General features: G+C 32.7%; 3 protein-coding genes across 10 annotated transcripts; 1 reads left to right on the top strand and 2 right to left on the bottom strand.

The window, feature by feature from the left end:
- Positions 471–6389, bottom strand: LOC109355440 (protein NLP8-like). 5 transcript variants are annotated; one of them, XM_019598605.1, is made up of 7 exons: positions 5946–6269; positions 4364–5449; positions 3610–3654; positions 2723–3469; positions 2309–2432; positions 782–1854; positions 471–750 (listed from the first exon to the last, which is right to left on the bottom strand). In XM_019598605.1, exons 2-7 carry the CDS (start codon positions 5324–5326, stop codon positions 745–747), a joined length of 2958 nt encoding a protein of 985 aa, XP_019454150.1. In that variant the 5' UTR covers positions 5327–5449; positions 5946–6269; the 3' UTR covers positions 471–744. The 5 variants fall into 5 exon arrangements, with proteins under 5 accessions (XP_019454150.1, XP_019454149.1, XP_019454147.1 ...); XM_019598604.1 differs by lacking the exon at positions 5946–6269 and adding an exon at positions 6320–6389 and having other exon boundaries at positions 471–1854; XM_019598602.1 differs by having other exon boundaries at positions 471–1854; positions 5946–6268.
- LOC109353317 (U11/U12 small nuclear ribonucleoprotein 59 kDa protein) lies at positions 8943–13520 on the bottom strand. 3 transcript variants are annotated; one of them, XR_002108444.1, is made up of 9 exons: positions 12890–13148; positions 12456–12798; positions 12274–12357; positions 11741–11806; positions 11284–11356; positions 10257–10639; positions 9986–10026; positions 9359–9490; positions 8943–9076 (listed from the first exon to the last, which is right to left on the bottom strand). XR_002108444.1 is itself a non-coding variant. In XM_019595542.1 (9 exons), exons 2-9 carry the CDS (start codon positions 13054–13056, stop codon positions 9412–9414), a joined length of 1236 nt encoding a protein of 411 aa, XP_019451087.1. In that variant the 5' UTR covers positions 13057–13068; positions 13366–13520; the 3' UTR covers positions 9213–9411. The 3 variants fall into 3 exon arrangements, 2 of the variants coding, with proteins under 2 accessions (XP_019451087.1, XP_019451086.1); XM_019595542.1 differs by lacking the exon at positions 8943–9076 and adding an exon at positions 13366–13520 and having other exon boundaries at positions 9213–9490; positions 12890–13068; XM_019595541.1 differs by lacking the exon at positions 8943–9076 and having other exon boundaries at positions 9213–9490.
- On the top strand, positions 16831–18612 carry LOC109354125. Of its 2 annotated transcripts, none has more exons than XM_019596480.1 (5): positions 16831–17072; positions 17554–17668; positions 17820–17893; positions 18035–18111; positions 18224–18612. In XM_019596480.1, the coding sequence occupies exons 1-5, from the start codon at positions 16860–16862 to the stop codon at positions 18333–18335; spliced, it is 591 nt and encodes a 196-aa protein (XP_019452025.1). In that variant the 5' UTR covers positions 16831–16859; the 3' UTR covers positions 18336–18612. The 2 variants fall into 2 exon arrangements, with proteins under 2 accessions (XP_019452025.1, XP_019452024.1); XM_019596479.1 differs by having other exon boundaries at positions 16832–17072; positions 17521–17668.

The raw sequence follows: 19090 nt of genomic DNA, 5'->3' as shown, positions 1-19090 counted from the left end.
TTAGTATCTCATAAGCCCATTACAAGAAGTTAACATTGTTACTTGTACAATGCACATCTTATAGACTTCTACAACTTTGGGGGGGAAAAGGGAAAGATGAAACATTAAATTCATTTACTTTATTTTCCAAAAATAAAAAGGTGCGCACTCTACCATTAAAAATGTATTTTTGATTTTTCTAAACATATATAGGTCATGTCAAAGTCATTTTCAAAATGTATAGGTTAAAATAAAATAATATGAAATACTTCCTTGAGACACATGGAATGCATATTGACAACAAATAAGAGTATGGCATCAACACTTTCTTGATTTAGGAGGCTATCTTTATTAATAAAAAAATCATTTAAACTTACCCAACCAAAATTTATTGACCAACATAATCTAATAATTCTACATAATTTATTTAGCTTACTTTTGCCATGGTACTACCATAAACTAGTCATACAAACCCACAGGATTATGGTATCTTACTAAACTTTATTATATTAATGGAAAATTTATACAAACTGAGATATATTCACCCAGGGCTATTATTCCTATTAACCTCAGTTCAGATTACAACTATATTAACTTCTATATGCTGCTTCTAATCTAAGATAAAGAGACCTACATATTTAACATGCTATTGCTACTGCTTCCATATGAGTTTATAAAACAGCCACTCAGATGAAGCATCATGACCTTACCTCAAGGTCATTTATTCTTTGAAGACTGAACTTCAATTCTGTTCTATGCATCAACTCATAATACTATGAGTTTAAGTTGGCTCTGCTAATAGGCAATTGTTACTGCCATGGTTGCTTACAACACAAGGCATATCGCGAACGATAAACTTCACACTACGCGTGTCGATATCACCCATTATTTCAACACATTCTTGCAAGTCTGAGTCATTAACCAACATCACCCATTCCTTTTCATCATCTAGATATTTCAGCTGGAATGAACCATTTTGCAATTTGAACCTTGTTGCAACTTCAGCATATAGCTGTGAACAACCTATAGATGGATCAAACTTGAAACGGATAGTATCTTCTCTATAGGTAGCTTTCACAATAATTTTTGACTCACTATCAACACAAGTCGATTTGCGTTTGGACTGTTTCTGGTTTTCAGAGATCTGAGAGCTTGAAGAACTGCCATGCATTGTGGAGCCAGAGCCACTAGATGAGTCTGTCATGCTTGAAAGAGTGGGGTGGTTATGTTCAACAGCGCCGCCAATTTCCAACTCATCAGCAACCAAAGAGCTTGAATTATGACACTCAATATCATGGCTACTTTTATTCAGACTCCCTGAATCTTTTTCAAGAAAAGAACCCGGATTGATTTGGTCAGGACAATCCTGAGACTTGGTCCAAGGGCAGGTTGTTCGGTATGATTCGTTGTCCACGGTCACTGATTTTGAATAATCATTACAATCAAAAGAAAAGGCATTGTCTTTCTTCAGTTCACCATCACAGGAATTGGAGATAAGCACACTTCTCGAGTGCAGAAGCTGATTTCCCTCCAAAGAAACATCCTCCTCCTCCAACTTAATCACCAAACTCTCATCTTCACTACGAGACGCTGGAAGTACTGAGACTGCACCTTTAGTTAAAGACTCGGGGTCTTTTACAGTCCATTTCTCAGGGAACATAAGGCCTTTATGTGCATCAATTGCTTGGATGATTGACCCTCCTGCCACAAAACCCCCAGTAGAAGGATCAAACTTCAACCCTCCTTCCACTCCCTGCACCGAATCAAGCACAATCTGTATTTTCTGCAATGATCGATTCACTTTATTTATCTTGCGGGATGGCCATCTGGAAATACCATGCTGCCTGCATATCCTTTTTAGAGTTGTTGGGCAAACTGTTCAAAGAAGAAATATTGTTAACAACCAAGTTGTCTTTTCTAACAACAATTACCTTTCAGAAATATTTAACATCTTCTATAGTCAATGAAAGGACATTCTTAATACAAGGATATAAACATAGAACAATAGCAATAGAAATTTAATTTGTTATTAACAAGGATGTTAATGAACTGCACTTATTTTTGACACAAGCATACTGCAAATCTTACTTTGCAATTCTCTCTTTTATCATTCTGTGAATTGCTTTCATTATTTCCCTGGTAACATTAGAAGAAATAAGAAATCCTACAATGGGTTTCAGAACCAGTATGTATGCAATCTAAATGATTGTGAACACCAACACTCATCTAAAGCATACCTGATATTTAACTAACATCTGTCATATAACCCACAATAATAAGGTGGGCAAATAATTATGCAGAAATTAGCCAAAATAACATTGAGCCTCACCACCAATGCTTTTTGCAGCATCCTTAAGACTACCAGAAAAATATTGTTGGAGAACACTCAAGCTAACATTCTTCTCCACTGTACTTCTCTTTTTCTCGGCCTGCCTTCTTGAACGATTCATTGCCTACAAGACCAATTCGTACGATGTTAAAGTTCAATCACAGAAGACATCAAAAATCATTACACCAACAGCTTACAATGTTGAATCATAAATTATATGTTTTTGTGCCATTAGTTCACTCCTTTATAACCTACATGAAGACTAAGGGACATTCAGTATTTCCTCCACCACTCTCCACAGTTCAATTCCACACAATTCACAATAACTTATAGCAAATGCTTCCTCAGATGGAGCAGCCATTTCATATTAAACTCCACAAGGATAAAATAAAAGAAGATACAGTAAAGATATACCTGGTTATGAACAGCTCCAATTCCATTGTTTCTCAGGTTAGATGCCTTCAAGGACATCTTCTGGACTGAATCATGGGCACCATTTAGCATTGTTGAATGGGAATTTTCTCTAGACAGAGAAAAAAAACCTGAGACCTTTTCATTTTCAAACCCCACTTGGGGGCCTTCTATTCCTGATAATTCAGCATCTGAGATAGTCCTCAAATTCCGACAAATTCTCTGCATAGTACCTGAGAGATTGTCTAATAAAAGTTGTTGTTCTGAACTCCCAGTCATATCGACAGGCAGGAAGAATTCCAATATGTAATCATCATCGTTAGTATAGATACTCCTTAGCCTTATTGCGACTGCAGCATTCAAATTATATTTGCGTGCATGATGAACAAGGGGGTATTCACCAATATCACAGACTTTGACATCAGGGTAGAAGAATGGAAGGTTTGATTGAAGAGCTTTCCCAGCTATACCTTGCCCTTCCTCGAGATAATGTTCAACGCATGCATGAACAAATCCTCCTACCATTCTATCATTTATATAGCAAGCTGATTCCTCAATGCATAGTATGCATTTCTCACCAGAACTTGCATGACCCTCTTTAATTCGTACTCTCCCCGTTCCATCTCTCATTCCCTCGCTGTAACAACAGGGAATCCATGTCAGTGCCAATGGCAATTTATGCGCATGACACACAGCTCGTAACACATCAGTTATCTCTGTTAAAGCAGCTCTTTTGTTATTTGATAGACACTGCAGAAAAAGAATCAATTTGTAAGAAGTTCGGAATCCAGATAGTTAGATTTAGTTTATCTTTGTTTTTTTTCCTTCTCTTTTCTTATGGTGGGGGAAAAGTACAATCAATAGGAAAAAAATTGAAGTTCCAGCAAAACCTGGGGAAGAACTCGTGGAGGCATAGGCGTCCTTAAATTTACAAGCTGCAGAAAGTCATGTGAAATACAATCATCATTACTATCTTCAATTTAACATGATCTGAAATTTTTTCAAACATAAAAAGGAATACTTTTTCTAAGTAGTTGGAGAGTTCAGCCATAACTAAATCGACCAAGATTTAATTGTTATTTGAAACATCTTATCACAGATTAACAGGTTTCTCAATCAAATGGGTAGAAAAATTTGATATGACCTAATGAGTATAGGATGCACCTACAGAGCATGATCACAGACTACACAAATTTAAGTATGTATGATTTTTGTTCCAGTTTTGGCAAAGTAGTCTTAAGTCTTAACTATACAACGCACACCCAGAGAACATCGTGAAATAAATTGAATGAAGATGTGAGAAAGAAACTTCCCGATAATAACCTTGTAGCAAGGCATCAGCGTTCCCAATGAAGATGTGCGAACAATATGAAGTCTATATTCTAAAACATAACATATTTTCACAATTCATAAATGAAGAAAACTCAAAGATATGTCATGCAAATAATAGGTAAAAAATAAAAGAAATCTTCCAAAACCAAGGCAACATACTTCTGGTTAAATTTGAGTAAAAGAAGAGGAATAAATTGAGCCAAGGCCATGAGTACAAGGTCAACTAAAACCAGATTCAATATAAAATGCAGAGCGAGACAGGAAAATGGCAGAATTGAATTATAGGCTAAAATTAGCAAAAGAAAAACTAACCTGAAGTGCATGAGAAACAATTTCCAACTCTCTGTCAAAATCTTGCTTTTCCTTTGTAGTGACAAGTTCCAGTACAGCACAGCACGGCAATTCAGACTGCAGATCGGATATGGGAAGAGCAATTGATCCACGAACCTCATGATTAATCGCATCCTCCACCCTCATGTACTCGGATTTATTGTAGTAACCAATATGGGAGGTCCATTCAGGAACTTGGGAGAGAAACACTCGACCGGGAAGCCCTGGAAAAGAACCCGGTTTTCTTTCTGCAGAAAATGTGAATGTCCTTGACACTTCGCGATACCCTGCAAGCATTTGGTCTAGCAGATAGGGTTGCTCACTCGTGGTTAAGATTAGTTCATCGCCATGCTTTTTAGGTACCCAAACTTGTGCCAATATTCCTTCACCGGCTGATTCCTTAAAGAAGGACAAAGCCCTCAGCATTCTCTCATCAAGAGATAAACCAGATGGTTTGGAGGTTATGTAATTGTCTACATCTAAAGTATTAAGTTGTTGAAAAGAACCATTGAAGTTTTGGTTTGAATCTAAGTTACTTGTATCATTTGCATAATCTGAGAAACCAAGTTGAGTGTCCATTGGCTGAAATACAACTTTCTCCCCATAACTAGAGGAGTTTTCCATAGTATTGGAATTTCCACTATCTTCTGTCATAAAGAATGGACTATTGTTCTGTTCAACTAAATTGAATCCACTGAGTGGTGGATATGGTGCTGAGGCAAATGATGAAAGACCATTGGTCAAACTCTGATCATTCATCAATGGACTAGTGCACCAACCAGCATAATTATCAAAGTTGATGAGCTCGGAGAAATTGTTAAGCATATCCTCGGAAATTGAACTTCTCGTTCCACCGTCTAACGATGGCGGTCCCTCCTCCACTTGAGCCTGAGGAGATGTCCAATACCCAAATTCTTTTCCCTTAAGGAAAAAGGGATCTTCCATGATTAAGTTGGAGAGAAAAGTTGAAATAGAAACTAAGCCAATGTTAGAGTTTCTTTGGATCAAAAGTTGCACAAGACATTCCTTCACACATTCCCAACACCCTATAGGCCTGCAAGGTTAACACTGCACAAAAACATTCTCAGCAGGAAGGAAATTAAATAAAAACTAAAACTTCAAATCTTTCAATCACAAAAAGGAAATTTCAACCCCTCACTCCAACATTGAGGAAAATTGCATGGGAAAGATTTCTAGGAAAACAAATTAAACCCAAATCAAAGATGAATATTAGAGTGCTGAACTGATTTAAATCCTAAATTTTAAAAGTCCCCCTTTTATTTTATTTTCCAAGTTTAAAAGTCTTTCTGGAATTAAATATCACAAACCCATAAGATCCTAATTTCAAAATCCACAAACCAACCACTGAAAATTCAACAACTACTCTCAAAGCTAATAATTAAAACATTTCCAATCTTCAAATAGGTACAACTATGTAAGAATAAATTGAGCACAAATTATGTTTAAAACATTAGAAAAGAAAAAGCCTACTTGAAATAAAACCGACGAATTTAACTAAAAAGCTGATTTTTTTTGTAGGCAAAAAAAGCTGAATGGCTTAAACCTGAACTCCGTAGGATCATATCTAGTGCAGTGAAACAGTGTGACCTAAAGGAAGCAATGATTTTTGACAAATGACAAAGACCCAGTTTTTGTATTGCACATGAAGCATTCGTTAATGCAAAATTCCTGCTCCAAACTCAAAAAAGCTTGAAACTTTTACAACCAAACTCAGAATTTCAAAATCTCACAAACCCTGGGAATTGAACCAACTTAATAATTAAAAGGGTCAGAAACAGAGACAATTATGTGTAGTAAATAAAGAGAGTGAGTGTGAGGGTAAAGTAACAAAGAGGAAGAGATTACTTCTATATAAGGAAAGATATTGTACTAGGTTCCACACAAAATGGTTACTGAAAATAGAAAGTCTTTACTTACCAACATTCTTCAGAGCACCTCAAATCTCATTGGTTGATTTGCTTAACTAAGTTCAGTTATGGTTATAGACATAATAATAGTAATAATATTAATTATGGTTATATTAAAATTATGAAATGAAACTTTAGGTTGTTGTGGATTTATAAGCTATGGTGATTCAAATGGAATCTCTCATCGCATGGGATAGACAAAGACGTTTGAAAATGTTAAAAAGGTAAGTAGAAAATTATTCATGTGATAGATCGATGTTTTTTTGTTTCTCATATGTATCTTTGCACTAGAGTCAATCATATTCGAGCTGAGAATATCCACAGATACGTGAAACTTACTCTTCTTATAGGTATTTTTTTCATCTACAGAATTCGAACTCCTCACTTATGGAGAATTAAACATGTATTACTTGAACTCATAGTAGTTAGTATTCATGTGATAGATTGGATGTTGAGAATGATGTGTTATTTTTTAATTTTATTTTTTAACTTAAGATGTCTTCTAATAGTCAAGTTTTGCCACACTTTTCCTTTTATTGTACTTTGGGGTCAAACATTAGTATCTTACTTTAAATACTATTTTTATTAATACTATCTTGTTTATTCTAATAGTCATTACATATTTATCAATTAGAAATGTACTTGAACCAATGAATCGGTTACTTTATCAATTAGATTTTTCATGCACCAAAATTAAAGTAAATCAATACAAACCTATATTATTACCTATGTTATGATATAATAAGTATCTTTAAAACTATAGTATATTGATTAAGAAATGTACTTTAATATGCTTAATTATATTAAATTTATGTAATATTTTACTAATTTGTATCTTTTTAGTATGTTTAAAATGTATATCACATGATCATATTTATTATATACTAAAATATGTGTGTGTTGATTTAATCATTTCTACAGTTGGAACTTATCATTAGTTAAATTAGTAGATCACTAAGGAATATATGATCTAGTACTCTCATTATATCATTTCAGGTTTAATGTCATTACTATAAAAAGCATGACAAAATCAGATTCCCCTTTAATTACATGTTATTATAGTACAAAGTAGATAATCTATTTTATTTTTTGGTTATTGAGTAGATAATGTCCTTGAACACAAACATCAACAAAAGCTACAATAATTTGTATACAATTATTAAGGTAAAAATACACACCATTAAGGTTTTCACAAATGTTAAAAATTCAATAAATTTGAGTTCTTTTGAAAAGCTGATCACGTATAAAAAATTATATAGTTTCCAATCAAAGTTGTTTGTGTAATTATAATGTGATATAAGGTCTGGATTTTGTTTATATATTAATATAAATTTCAAATCATTTCGTTGTCATCTTGTGTAATTTCTTCTTTTCAATCATGGTAAAAATCAAAAGCTTACACATCCATATAAAAAAAAGTAAGTCTTAATTTATTTTTAATGAATTATAATGGTATAGTATAAATACTTTGTCAGTACCATAAACTTGTACATTATGTTTGACAAATCCTATTCATAATACGTGGGTACGATTAGTGGTTTATCGAGATGAAAAATCTTGATACGAATTTAAAATTAGTTTGCGTTACTATCCTAATGTCATTTCATATTTCCAGTGACGTGAATTGCATTTAAAACTATATATATCCTACAAAGTAAAATATTCCAAAATGAAAATAATATAAAATGCATTTGTTTAAGATTCTTTCACGAACATCCCTTTCTATGTTAGGATCCTTGATTAAGTATTTGTAAAATACAAATATTAATGTCAACTTTTCAGGGATGTATGTTTCTTATTTGTTTCCTATATCACATCACATTTATTTTGCACCAAGCCTAGATGAATTACATGAGCATTAAAGCCCTCATTACTAAACATATGATGCATATAATCCTTATTCCTTTTTAAGTATCCATTTTTTAAAAGTTCTATTCATATTTATTTATCATTTTCAAACATTAAACAATATTATCTATTATTTTATTATGCAGAGAGAAAAGTTATGATGGGTTTGAAGAGATGAGAGAATGTTAATATGGAAAAGAGTTAACCCTGGTTAAAACAAAAGGAAAATGTTCTCCATTGTAACCAAATTTTACGACGTAGTAACAATGAATAAATCTTTGCACTGACAGTATATGAATATTACACTTTGATTATAATACCAATAATATTATAATAATGCTATCACCATTTATTATGCCTGATAGTATGTTACAAGCTTCATTATAAGACCCAAAAAATTTATTGTCCATGATGCACTCCACCAATTTCTATGACAGATGAAGCAAGGCTGACATGAGCTCAAAAGTGTTTTTTTCAGACAAAAATATCATTTTATAATGCCTATAAGCATGAAAAAAGTTTGTTTTGAACTTGTTTTTAAAGTGGAACCATACTTCTTGTGACTTAGATCAACAAACGTTGATTTAAGTATCTTGACTTTGGTGATGAAGTTGGTGGTCTCTTTTATTAGAAATGAACAAAGTCCATTAATGGCACACATTTCCTAACAGAAAAACAAAAACCGAGTATTTGTACTTTCCAATTGGAGAATGTAAATCAAAGGTAATTGTTATATATTGAAAATGTGTGTATCTATGTTTTGAATGTTTAAAGATTATGAGTTTCCAATACAAACTTCTATTGTATTGCTTCATCAATGTCCTTATGGCATCAACATCAATGTTTTGGTGCATTTCTTGACTAAGTTGATAACTGTTGTAGTGTGGGCTGCATCATTAAAGTGGGATATGACATGATCCTTCAATAAGGACATTCCTTCAGAAATGGTTCTTAGCATTAAGTAATACAAATAGAAAAAGAAAATAAAAAGTGAAATATAAAAAAGGTTTTGCTAAAATATAAAGTAAATCTTGAAAAGTTAAAATGCCAAGTCTTAAAAATCAAATACACAGCATACATTTTATGACTAGCAAAACACATTTATAAGAGCCAGAGTATGACATGAGTTATGGAATCTATTTTTAAAATGGGAGGTAATGAAATATATAAAAAAAATAGTTTAGTATGTGAGAATCAGCACCTTTACTCGTAACCTCTTTGTTGATGAGCATGCATGTCTCATAGTTTAACTAATCATTTAGGCCTCACTAAGTAAGATGCATATATCTCATTGGCTGGAGGAGGAGGCTGAACCCAGTGCCCTGGTATGCGGCTGTACAAAGTTGCAATGAAAAAAATCATCCAAGTAAGCAAGATAATCAGACTTTTTATTTTCATTTTTCACAATGATACAAGGAATGATTGAATTAGAAATTAGTAAGCTGATGAACATGCCAGGTGACAACAGTGTCAAGGTTATATGATAGGCAATAAATATCAAAATAAATTGTGGTCACTCATAGCTATTATAGCAGCACTAACACTGGATTTTGATTTAATAACAGTGGTATGGATGACATGATATACTGTACAGATCCGTGATGTTATAAAAGACTGTGGTGGCAGATCAGAGTCATGATCTCATGAATAATATATATATATATATATATATATATATATATATGTATGTATATGTGTGTGGTATATATATAATATAAATGACTTGACCTCGTGCCCTCCTTGTTTCACCCAGTTTTGAAATGCAATCTAATATATGCCAAAAAAAATGAAATATTAGCACAAAAGCTTCATTGTTATTGTTTCTTACCTTCCTCCTGGTCTGATATAGGCATCCCATCCTCTTCTAACCTGCATGAGGTTATTCAGAAGTCTTAATAATTTCGAGCTTATAATGAACATGCAGTCGAGAAAAACATAAGTTGGTTAAAAAAAAGTAGCACCATTAAGCTATAATGGTGTCAGTAAAGTAAAATTAGCAGCCTTCGTACCTAGAAAATTCAACTGATTACATATGTACTCAAAAGAAACAAGGGAGAAAAGTGTTGTTTCTCAAAACATGTAGAGTTCAATTGAAATACCTCGATAAGTGTGCCCATGTCATTGTTACTGCCATGATAATAATGATAGAACTCAATAGGTAAATTTGCCAGAGGGTCATATACTCCGCTGCTCTGTCCTTCGGATGCTATTTTACTAGATTTCTTCTCATCCAATGCACCAGAACCCTCATCAGTTCCACTGTGAACGAGTTGCTCTTTTCTCTCCTCAACTGGCTTATCACCATCGCATCCTTTTGAGAGTTTCCCTTGATTCTGAATAGCCTTCCTGGACTCCTCAGCAGTTGCGATTGCATCTTTAGCAGCATCTGTTTCAGCTGCAGCCAAAGCATCACGCTCCTCTGCTTCCACAGCAGCCTGAACACTCTCAATAAACTTGTCATCTTCCTCTGGGAAAAAGTGACCTGCATAATTTGTAAAATGAATCACATGTTACTTACATGAATATACACACACTTGCACACATAAAGGACAGACATATTGGAAAAATCCAATTAGAAAAGCAAGAAAAATCATGCCTGTTACATTATTATTGAACTAGAAATGTATGATTTTCAATTGATAATGAACAAATTTGTCAAAGATATACATTTACAAGGTGAATAGGTAACTATTCAGCTCCAATCAAAAGGCTAAGTGCTAGAGCTTGAACTCAGGCACACATGATTTATAAAGAATTTAATCTATCACAAAACTGCATTTAGGACTCAAAATTTAAAAGGACAGCCTAGTCGACTCCCATCTAGTGGAGTCTAGGGGTAGATGTACGCACCCTTACCTTTACAAGCGAAAAAGTTGTTTTCAGGATTTGATCAATTGGACCTATGACCTCTAGGTCACAAGGCAAACAACCTTACCATTGTGACAAAGCTCACCATCATTCGGGACTCTAAATTTAAGGTGATAAATTAGGATACGAAGTTCAAAAGTTATATATGGCTGCAGGGCTGGAGAAAAATTACCAAGCAAACACATGAAGCACTTGAGTCACAACGGGCAATACAATTACAACAAACTTAGAAGCAGACTGACTTTCGTATATATTTACCTTGTTTTTTCAACTTTTGTATCCTCATGGAGCGTAATTCTTGAAGCTTCTCCACTACCAACAGTAGCTCAAGCTTCAACACAACAAGCATGCAACAGAATTGAAACCCAATGAAAAGTGAGGGGACACGGTAGAAAATAAAAAAATTAAAGTGATTCATATTGGTTGAGTAAACGAAAAGACAGAAGAAAGTTGTGTATATGCTTTTTACTGGGGACTGACAGAAGAAAAAAAAAAGTGGTTCATAGTGATGGTAAGGAGCTAAGGAACATACCATATTGGGAATAAAAAAGGAAATGGTTCACGTGATATATTTGTCATAGACAAATGTGAGATAAAAATCATGACATATGGGGTTATGGTAGATTGCAGAGAATGTTTGAACAAGTTCATCAAACTTGACAACAACCATTAATTAGCAATGATTTAACAGCCATTTGTACTAAAAGAAAGTTACCTCAGATTCTAGTTTCTTCTTCTCTTCTTTAGCTTTAAGCTTCGCAATTTCTTTCATCTTTTCTACCTGCAAATAGACATGCATCAGATATTACTAAGATTTGCATTGCAAACTGGTATCAGGGCTAATACATCTGCAAGTCATTTCCAAACAGAACGAATCAGTTTTACCTTCCTTGTTTTTTCGTGAGGGGACAGTAAGGAAAAGATAGCAGCAAAAAGTTTGAGTAGAAGTAGGCAAAAGTAGAAATGTGTGATTGGAAGTATCATCAACTACCTTTCAATTATTTCCAACATCTACTCTTAATCTGGAAGTATATAGGGATATAAACAGTGCCGTAAAGGGGAGTGCACTATAGTTATGTGTAATGAGGATAAAAAAATAATAACAATGAATTATACGAAGTTTTATGTAATTGTTCATGCTTATTTCAGCACCAATCCTTGAGTTTCCAGAGATGATAATCACATATCTGATTTTGAAAATCATATCAGCATGATCTTTCATTTAGCCTCTGGCATAAATTTGAATACCTTAATGTTTGCAATGTCCTTGGCGATCTCCCTAGCCCTCCACTCATCAGCTTCTCGGTTGATTTGGTCAAATTGCTCATGCTCCTACATTTTTTTAACAAAGAGAACACCCAAACAAAGCTATCAATCTTAAAAAAATGGCAAAGGAAATGTCTAACAAAAATAAACCAAGGGAAAGTAACCTTTGCCAGCATTTCTGCAATTCGCTTCCTTTTTTTCTTCCTCCATAGTTTATTTCGTTTTGATTTATGCACTTTATTCTCAAACCTAACTGCTGCAGATTTCTCCTCCCATGGACTTGCTTCATCCGCAACATATCTGAATGGCTCTAGCTGAGCTTTAAGCTTTACAATCAAAGAATTCGCAGCTTCCACAGACAACGATTCTTGGGTTTCAATACTAACCCATAAATCTTCCATACATTTCAAAACACCAGAGATATAAGGTTCATTTAAGCTACGTTTTACATCTTCTAAATCCCCCTTAGCATCTTTTACCATCTCTAAAATCTCTAGCTCCTTCTGCCTACAATATGAAATAGCATGTACCCAATTACCTTATGTTTGAAATAAGCATATGATTAAAGATGTAGAAAGTTGCAATAAGAACAACATACATTGCCTTAGCAAGATTGAGAGTATGTTGCAATTCTCCGAGGCGTTCAGAGAGATTCCTATTCTCCCAAAAGGAACATGAATTTGGTGATTGAGTCGGTAATAACGGAAATTGAAGAGGTACATGAGGACGAGGTTGTGGTGCGGGTTGAAAGTAAATAGGATTCATTGCAATCTAACACTGAGAAACAGAATACCTAATTATTATGAGAATAGCTGAATTTAACGGCATAAAACGAGAACTGGAAAAGCGCTAGCATGCTTCTCACACGATAACTGAATTACCTAAATACACCACTCCAAAGGTTTTTGGAGTCTTAAAAAACGCAAAACCTTGATAGCAACTGTAATGTGAATGGAGAAAAACGCAGACCCTAAAATTGTTCGATTGGTGAATTTCTAACCCTTTTTCAGTTTAATGAAAGTGATAAGAACATAAGATTTAGTTCTACAGAGAAAAACGGAGAGAGAAAAGAACCTGGTTGTGGTTGGTGGTGGTGGTGGCGGAACCGGGTGGAGGTGGTGGTTGAAACATGATGACTCGGGAGTTGTTGAGTTGACTCGCTGAGTTTGTTGAGTGTTATCGTCAGCACTAACACAATGAATCTCTCTAAAGGCTTTACGTGGTAATTATTTTGGTTGTTTTTTAAGTATTTTTAAATATACATTTTTTTTATATTTATCATCTTATATGTATTTTACTTAAAAGACATGCATTCTTTAAATATACAATTTTTATATCACCATAATAATTTTATAACTTCATTATAAAGGCTAAAAAATTAAAATAAAAGTAAAATGTCAATATTTAAAAACAACATGACACATATTTATGAGTGAAGTTTAGTGAAAAAGTAAATGAGAGTAGAGATAACATTGAAAGTAAAAGTAAAATGAGAATTTACATTTCTATTGAAAAGTAAGTCAACTTTAAAATAAACAATTCATCGTGGAGGAGCTTCCATTTTTTTTTTCCAAAAAATTAAATTGAGTTTATAATCTATAGAGGTTACCAAACATACTTATGCTGCAACTTTAAGCTTATTGAAAAAACAAAAAACTACAAACTTTCATGTATACCAAACAAGCAATAGATATGATGATATAGCATCTGATGCAAGTATGGCTAGGGTAAAAGTTATCTCTTATGGGAAGTATGGTTATGGTAAAGATTATCTCTTACCTGATCATAAATATTAATTGTATCAGTCTTCTCAATATTATTTTTTATTATATATATAATAATTTGATATATGAAATGATATATACATATATTGTTAATTATATATATGATGAAAAAATTAGAGAATCAATAGTACTTTCGACCAAAGATATGTATATATATATATTAATCGCATTGTTAATGATATTTATTATTAGATATACTTTGTACATAATTGATAGAGACACATAAAAATATGATGAGTGACCATGAATCAGTTTGGGTCATGTGTGTCCCCTATTCAGCCATAAAGATTGATCGAGTCTTATTTTTTAACCCAAATCTTAAGGTTGACAAATGACAATGAACCAAACCAACTCGGAATTCGATCGAAACTCAACTCGTGCGTTAGCTCGACAAACTTGGTTCATGAACCAAATGAGTGAAACTTAAGCTGAAAATTGAGCTCGTTAAATAAACGAATAGAACTTTACTTATATATAGTTCGACTCGTTATGTTCATGAACTGGTTCGATATGTATATATATACATATATTTATATTTATATATAAAATATATTTTTTATGTTTATTGTGATTATTTATGACTCATATATTATTTTTTAGGTTTATTGTTATTGTACGTAAAAATAATATTATATATATATAACCTTGTACAATATATTGAAAAAATCAATTAATTATGAGCTGTCTAAATAAATCAATTTGGACTGATCTGAACAGATGAGAATTTTAATTAAATCAAATTCAAACTAAAAATATAACTTGTGAATTGCGATCTTCCTCGTTTAAAATAATTGGTTGATCGAGCATAATCTCCATGTTCAAAAGATAAGAGATTAAAGCACTAAATAAAAAGATAAGAGATTTATCATAACTAGTTGATGTAAATGTAGCTCATTACTTTATCACTTCCTTCAAATAAAATCATAAATAAGTGAGTTTGACACAATTGGATAGGAATTTAAACTTTGTTCTAACTCGAATTCTTTTATATCTACACGATTTATTTCATGATTACCCAATTTACGAAGCCATAAAAAACCAATGTAATTTTCCATTAGTTATTAGCCGGTTAATTATATAACAGCAGAATGTGCTTAGTTCAAAAAAAACCTTAGTACCTTCCACTGAAAACATATAAATTAAATTGTATAATATCTATGTACTATAACAATTAATATATTATTTTTATTTATTTATATATTTTTTTAAAGAGTCAATAATAATTTAAAATGAATAGTAGATAATGAGTTAATAATATATAATTTTTTTACACAATTAATAAATACAGTTTTTTCAAATAAACTAAATCCTCCAAAAAATAGTAATATTGGTTTTTCATTGCACAATTACCTCCTCATCCCCTCATAAAAAAATCCCAAATTTATGTATTTCAACATCTTATCTATCAATTCTAAAAATCCAAAAATTTAGATTAACTTATAAATTCAAACTATTAGATTTTAATAAAATTGATAGCTAAAATAATATCTCGGCAAGTAAGGCACAAAAGATAAATAAGACAGTTTGAAAACAGAAAATATTCCGCCATATCAGTTTGCAACAGATTTTCAAATTTCATATTCAGAATATGCAATCCAAATCCTCTATTTATATCTCTCACAATCGCTCTCTCCATCATCTTCAATCCCACTTTCTTCTTCCTCCGATCCATTCCCCTCTTTTTGATTTCGCGGTAATTGGCGGGAACCAATTGTTAACAATTTGAATACACTTTGAATCTCAAGAAAAGGAGTTAGGGTATCAAAACAATGTTTAATTCTTCATTAAACAACGAGAATTCAGTTCCTGGTCCTTCATTTGCAACTTCTAACAACAGTTATGGCTCATTATCGGTTTGGACCCCAGAAGAACAAAGGATTCTTGACGAAGGACTTATTAAGTGAGTATTTTTTTCTTCTTCATCATTTCAATTTTCAACATATTCGCTGAGTTTCATGAGATTGTAGGTATGCATATGAAGAAAAGCTTGTACAATATTATTCAAGAATAGCAAATGATCTACAGTATAAATCAGTTTACGATGTAGCTCGGCGAGTCAAGTTTATGAATGTAAGTTGATTCTATCGATTCTATTGTGAAGAATGCCATAAAATTTAAGAGAAAAATTTGTATAGATATGCATGTAATACGTCACATCTAGAGACCAATGCATTTTATGGTTTTTGATACTATCATTTAAAGTTAAATTTAATTAGAATTAAAATATTAATATGGTGTCCAGATTTTAGTTGTCTCTATGTGGTTTCGTATCTACATAGGTCTTTCTCGAAATTTAATTAGTAAGTGCTATGAACTATTTGTTGCTAACAGTTGCTATCACTTTAGGAACCGGCACGTGAATCTGTAGACTTTAAGTGGCTAACATATGAGGTATGATCCAATTGGCCTTTGTTTTTCAGCAGTTTCTAATTATCATTGTCCTTTTTTGTATATAGAGAGATTATTATTTGTCGCTAAAATTTCAATGGTTTAATGAAAGTGGTTCATGGTCCTAATTAAATTTATTCCGTTTCGAACAATTGTTCCTCCATTAAATTCACTTGTGGTTTGTTTATTAGAAATGGAGATCTAAATCAATTAAAATATATCAGAAAAATATAAAATCAAAATTATATTACTTGGTCTATATTTAATAGATAGGGACGGAAGAAACATGGTTTTTAGGACAGAGGATCCTTGGTCGTTCGTTAGAGTCATTTATACTACTCCTAGAACCCTCTGCCTTATCTTCTTAGCCATTTAAGCACAAATGTTTTCTTTCCTATGCTATTCTTTGCACTCAAAGCTCTTGATATGCATCCGCTTGAGTTAAATTTACATTCTGATCTACATAGAGATCTTATAATCTGTTACGATATAATATATTTGGAAGTAATCGTTTTCTCTGACTATAACATGTTTGGTTTGCATTTTTTACAGGAAAGACAAAATAGGGAAAAAAGGAAGGGTGATCATGACCTGATAAGGGAAAATCAGGTATGGCTTCCATTTATTGGATGTTCATATTATTAATCTGGTGGATGTTCATATTTAATTTATGAGAAGCTGTCTTGAATAAGGTATTGATAATTGAATGAAGATCAGCTATCTACATTTGTGTCTCAGTCTAATGAAAAATTGTTATGTTTTGAAAAAAAAAAACATCAACATTTTTATAAAGTTTTGGGAAGAGATAATACTCGTTCACTGATAATCTTCATTCTTTAGAATTAAGTCCTTAATTAACGAGGAATTGATGATTGAATTGGCCCTTTTCCATGATCTGTTGAATATTTCTTGTGTCATTGGAGAACCTTGTGCCTCCTTTTTGAGGAAACAATACATCAACCAAATGCTGTTTTAAATTGATAATAAATCTGAAATAAAAAAGGAGACTTCTACTTTTAAGTACAGAGCTCCATTATATGTTCCTTCTTTATTTCAGGGAGGCTTAGATGCTTTTCAATTTCTTCCCCAGGAAAATGTTTGGGATCTTGCTGCGATGCCTTCTTGTTCTGTTGCTCAACCCAATGTTTCTCCATATGAACCAGCGACAATTACGATGGGCAATGGCGATGGCATCTCTACCCACTGTTAGTTCCATGTTTTGTGAATGATTCTGCAGACTTAAACTTTTTGATGTTTGCAATTTGCATAAATGGTTTATTTTTCTTCCCTTGGAAGCATGTTTTACACCTTTGGACCTCTCATGTATTTGCATCATGCTTTTTGCACCAATTGTAGGTCCTACAGATGAGCTGTTGGAGCAAAACGTAAAGATCTTGTGTCAAATCTCTGCAAATATTGATGCTCTTCAGGTGAGTTGACACAATTTTCAGACGATTTAACATCTTTACTGTGAAAATAATCTCCTGACCTAAAAGACTAAAACATGATTTATGAATCAACCTTGGTGGCTATAATACTGATCTGTAGCTTGTTCTTTCTTTTTTTTCCAGTTGCAGGAGAACGTCCCACTTTTCTGCGAAGTAAAAGATAACATCATGAAACTTTTGAATGTGCAAGTTATAAAGAGGTTTTGAACATACCAAAGATTTATCTATATTTGACTGAATTGCATCTCTTACTTATTCTAATATGATTCAAAGTAATCCACTTAAGATTTTCTCCTTTTATTTCCGTGGCAGTTTTGAAAATTTGCCAGATGCTATGAAGAAAGTGCCACCTTTTAACTTTAGTATAGATGAAGCGGAAGTCAACTCCATACTTCTGCAAACAATATTCCCGACGCAAAAATGATGCTTGCTCTGTCCACTTTGACCCAACATCTACATTTGAACAAAAAAGAAGGAAAAATATGAAACAAGTTGACACTTGACAGCCATAAAGTGTTTCTGCTCTTGTTCTTTTACTGGGTTCTTAATTTTAATGAGTTAGCTCATGTTACTCTGGGTTGAATTTAGGAAATAAAGCAATTGGCACTCAATTTCATTTAATGTCAATGCTATTCTTGTTAGTTCATTTTATTCTACTCATTGTATAAAATACTATAGATGCGTACTGTTCTATAAAATATCAGCAATATAATTATTTGTTTTTCAACCTAGATGTGTGACATTCCTAATGAATTCCTAATATGTAGAAACATCATATATCAGTAATATGATATTTTAAAATATTAGGTGCATACACATACGTCCAGTCCTAACCTATTTTAATATGAGCATCAAATAATACCTAATATGATACAACATGATATGATTTTAATTTGAAACATGTTTCCTACAACATGTAAGATATTTTCTTGTATAATCATCACCTTCACTGTTAACACCACAACAGCTAATGATCTGATACTTTTTATTATCATCATGACTCTATATAATCACCTTCATCATTACTACCACTATTGGAGGGGTATCTTGATGGAAGTGAAGTGATTTTTATTTCATGACAAGTGATTCATGATAAATTTCCATAAAAAATAATTTTACTTGCAATTTTTTTTACAAACTTCACTTGCTATATTAGATATTCAATTCCTAAAATTACTA

The sequence above is a fragment of the Lupinus angustifolius genome, chromosome LG08 (assembly GCF_001865875.1).
Source record: "Lupinus angustifolius cultivar Tanjil chromosome LG08, LupAngTanjil_v1.0, whole genome shotgun sequence".
Classification (NCBI taxonomy): domain Eukaryota; kingdom Viridiplantae; phylum Streptophyta; class Magnoliopsida; order Fabales; family Fabaceae; genus Lupinus; species Lupinus angustifolius.
This window is presented reverse-complemented; position numbering and strand designations above follow the sequence as displayed.

What these genes read in the sequence shown, in the direction of transcription:
- LOC109355440 (XM_019598604.1), bottom strand. Translation starts at nt 5,326, where the DNA reads ATGGAAGATCCCTTTTTCCTTAAGGGAAAAGAATTTGGGTATTGGACA. An exon ending in TTGTTTCTCATGCACTTCAG is followed by an intron (nt 3,655 to 4,363) that starts GTTAGTTTTTCT and finishes GACTTTCTGCAG; the next exon opens with CTTGTAAATTTAAGGACGCC. An exon ending in CTCCACGAGTTCTTCCCCAG is followed by an intron (nt 3,470 to 3,609) that starts GTTTTGCTGGAA and finishes CTTTTTCTGCAG; the next exon opens with TGTCTATCAAATAACAAAAG.
- LOC109353317 (XM_019595542.1), bottom strand. Translation starts at nt 13,056, where the DNA reads ATGAATCCTATTTACTTTCAACCCGCACCACAACCTCGTCCTCATGTA. An exon ending in TTGCAGAAATGCTGGCAAAG is followed by an intron (nt 12,358 to 12,455) that starts GTTACTTTCCCT and finishes AAAAAAATGTAG; the next exon opens with GAGCATGAGCAATTTGACCA. An exon ending in ACATGGGCACACTTATCGAG is followed by an intron (nt 10,027 to 10,256) that starts GTATTTCAATTG and finishes AACCTCATGCAG; the next exon opens with GTTAGAAGAGGATGGGATGC.
- LOC109354125 (XM_019596479.1), top strand. Translation starts at nt 16,860, where the DNA reads ATGCTATTCTTTGCACTCAAAGCTCTTGATATGCATCCGCTTGAGTTA. An exon ending in ACCTGATAAGGGAAAATCAG is followed by an intron (nt 17,073 to 17,520) that starts GTATGGCTTCCA and finishes TCTTTATTTCAG; the next exon opens with GGAGGCTTAGATGCTTTTCA. An exon ending in CGATGGCATCTCTACCCACT is followed by an intron (nt 17,669 to 17,819) that starts GTTAGTTCCATG and finishes CACCAATTGTAG; the next exon opens with GTCCTACAGATGAGCTGTTG.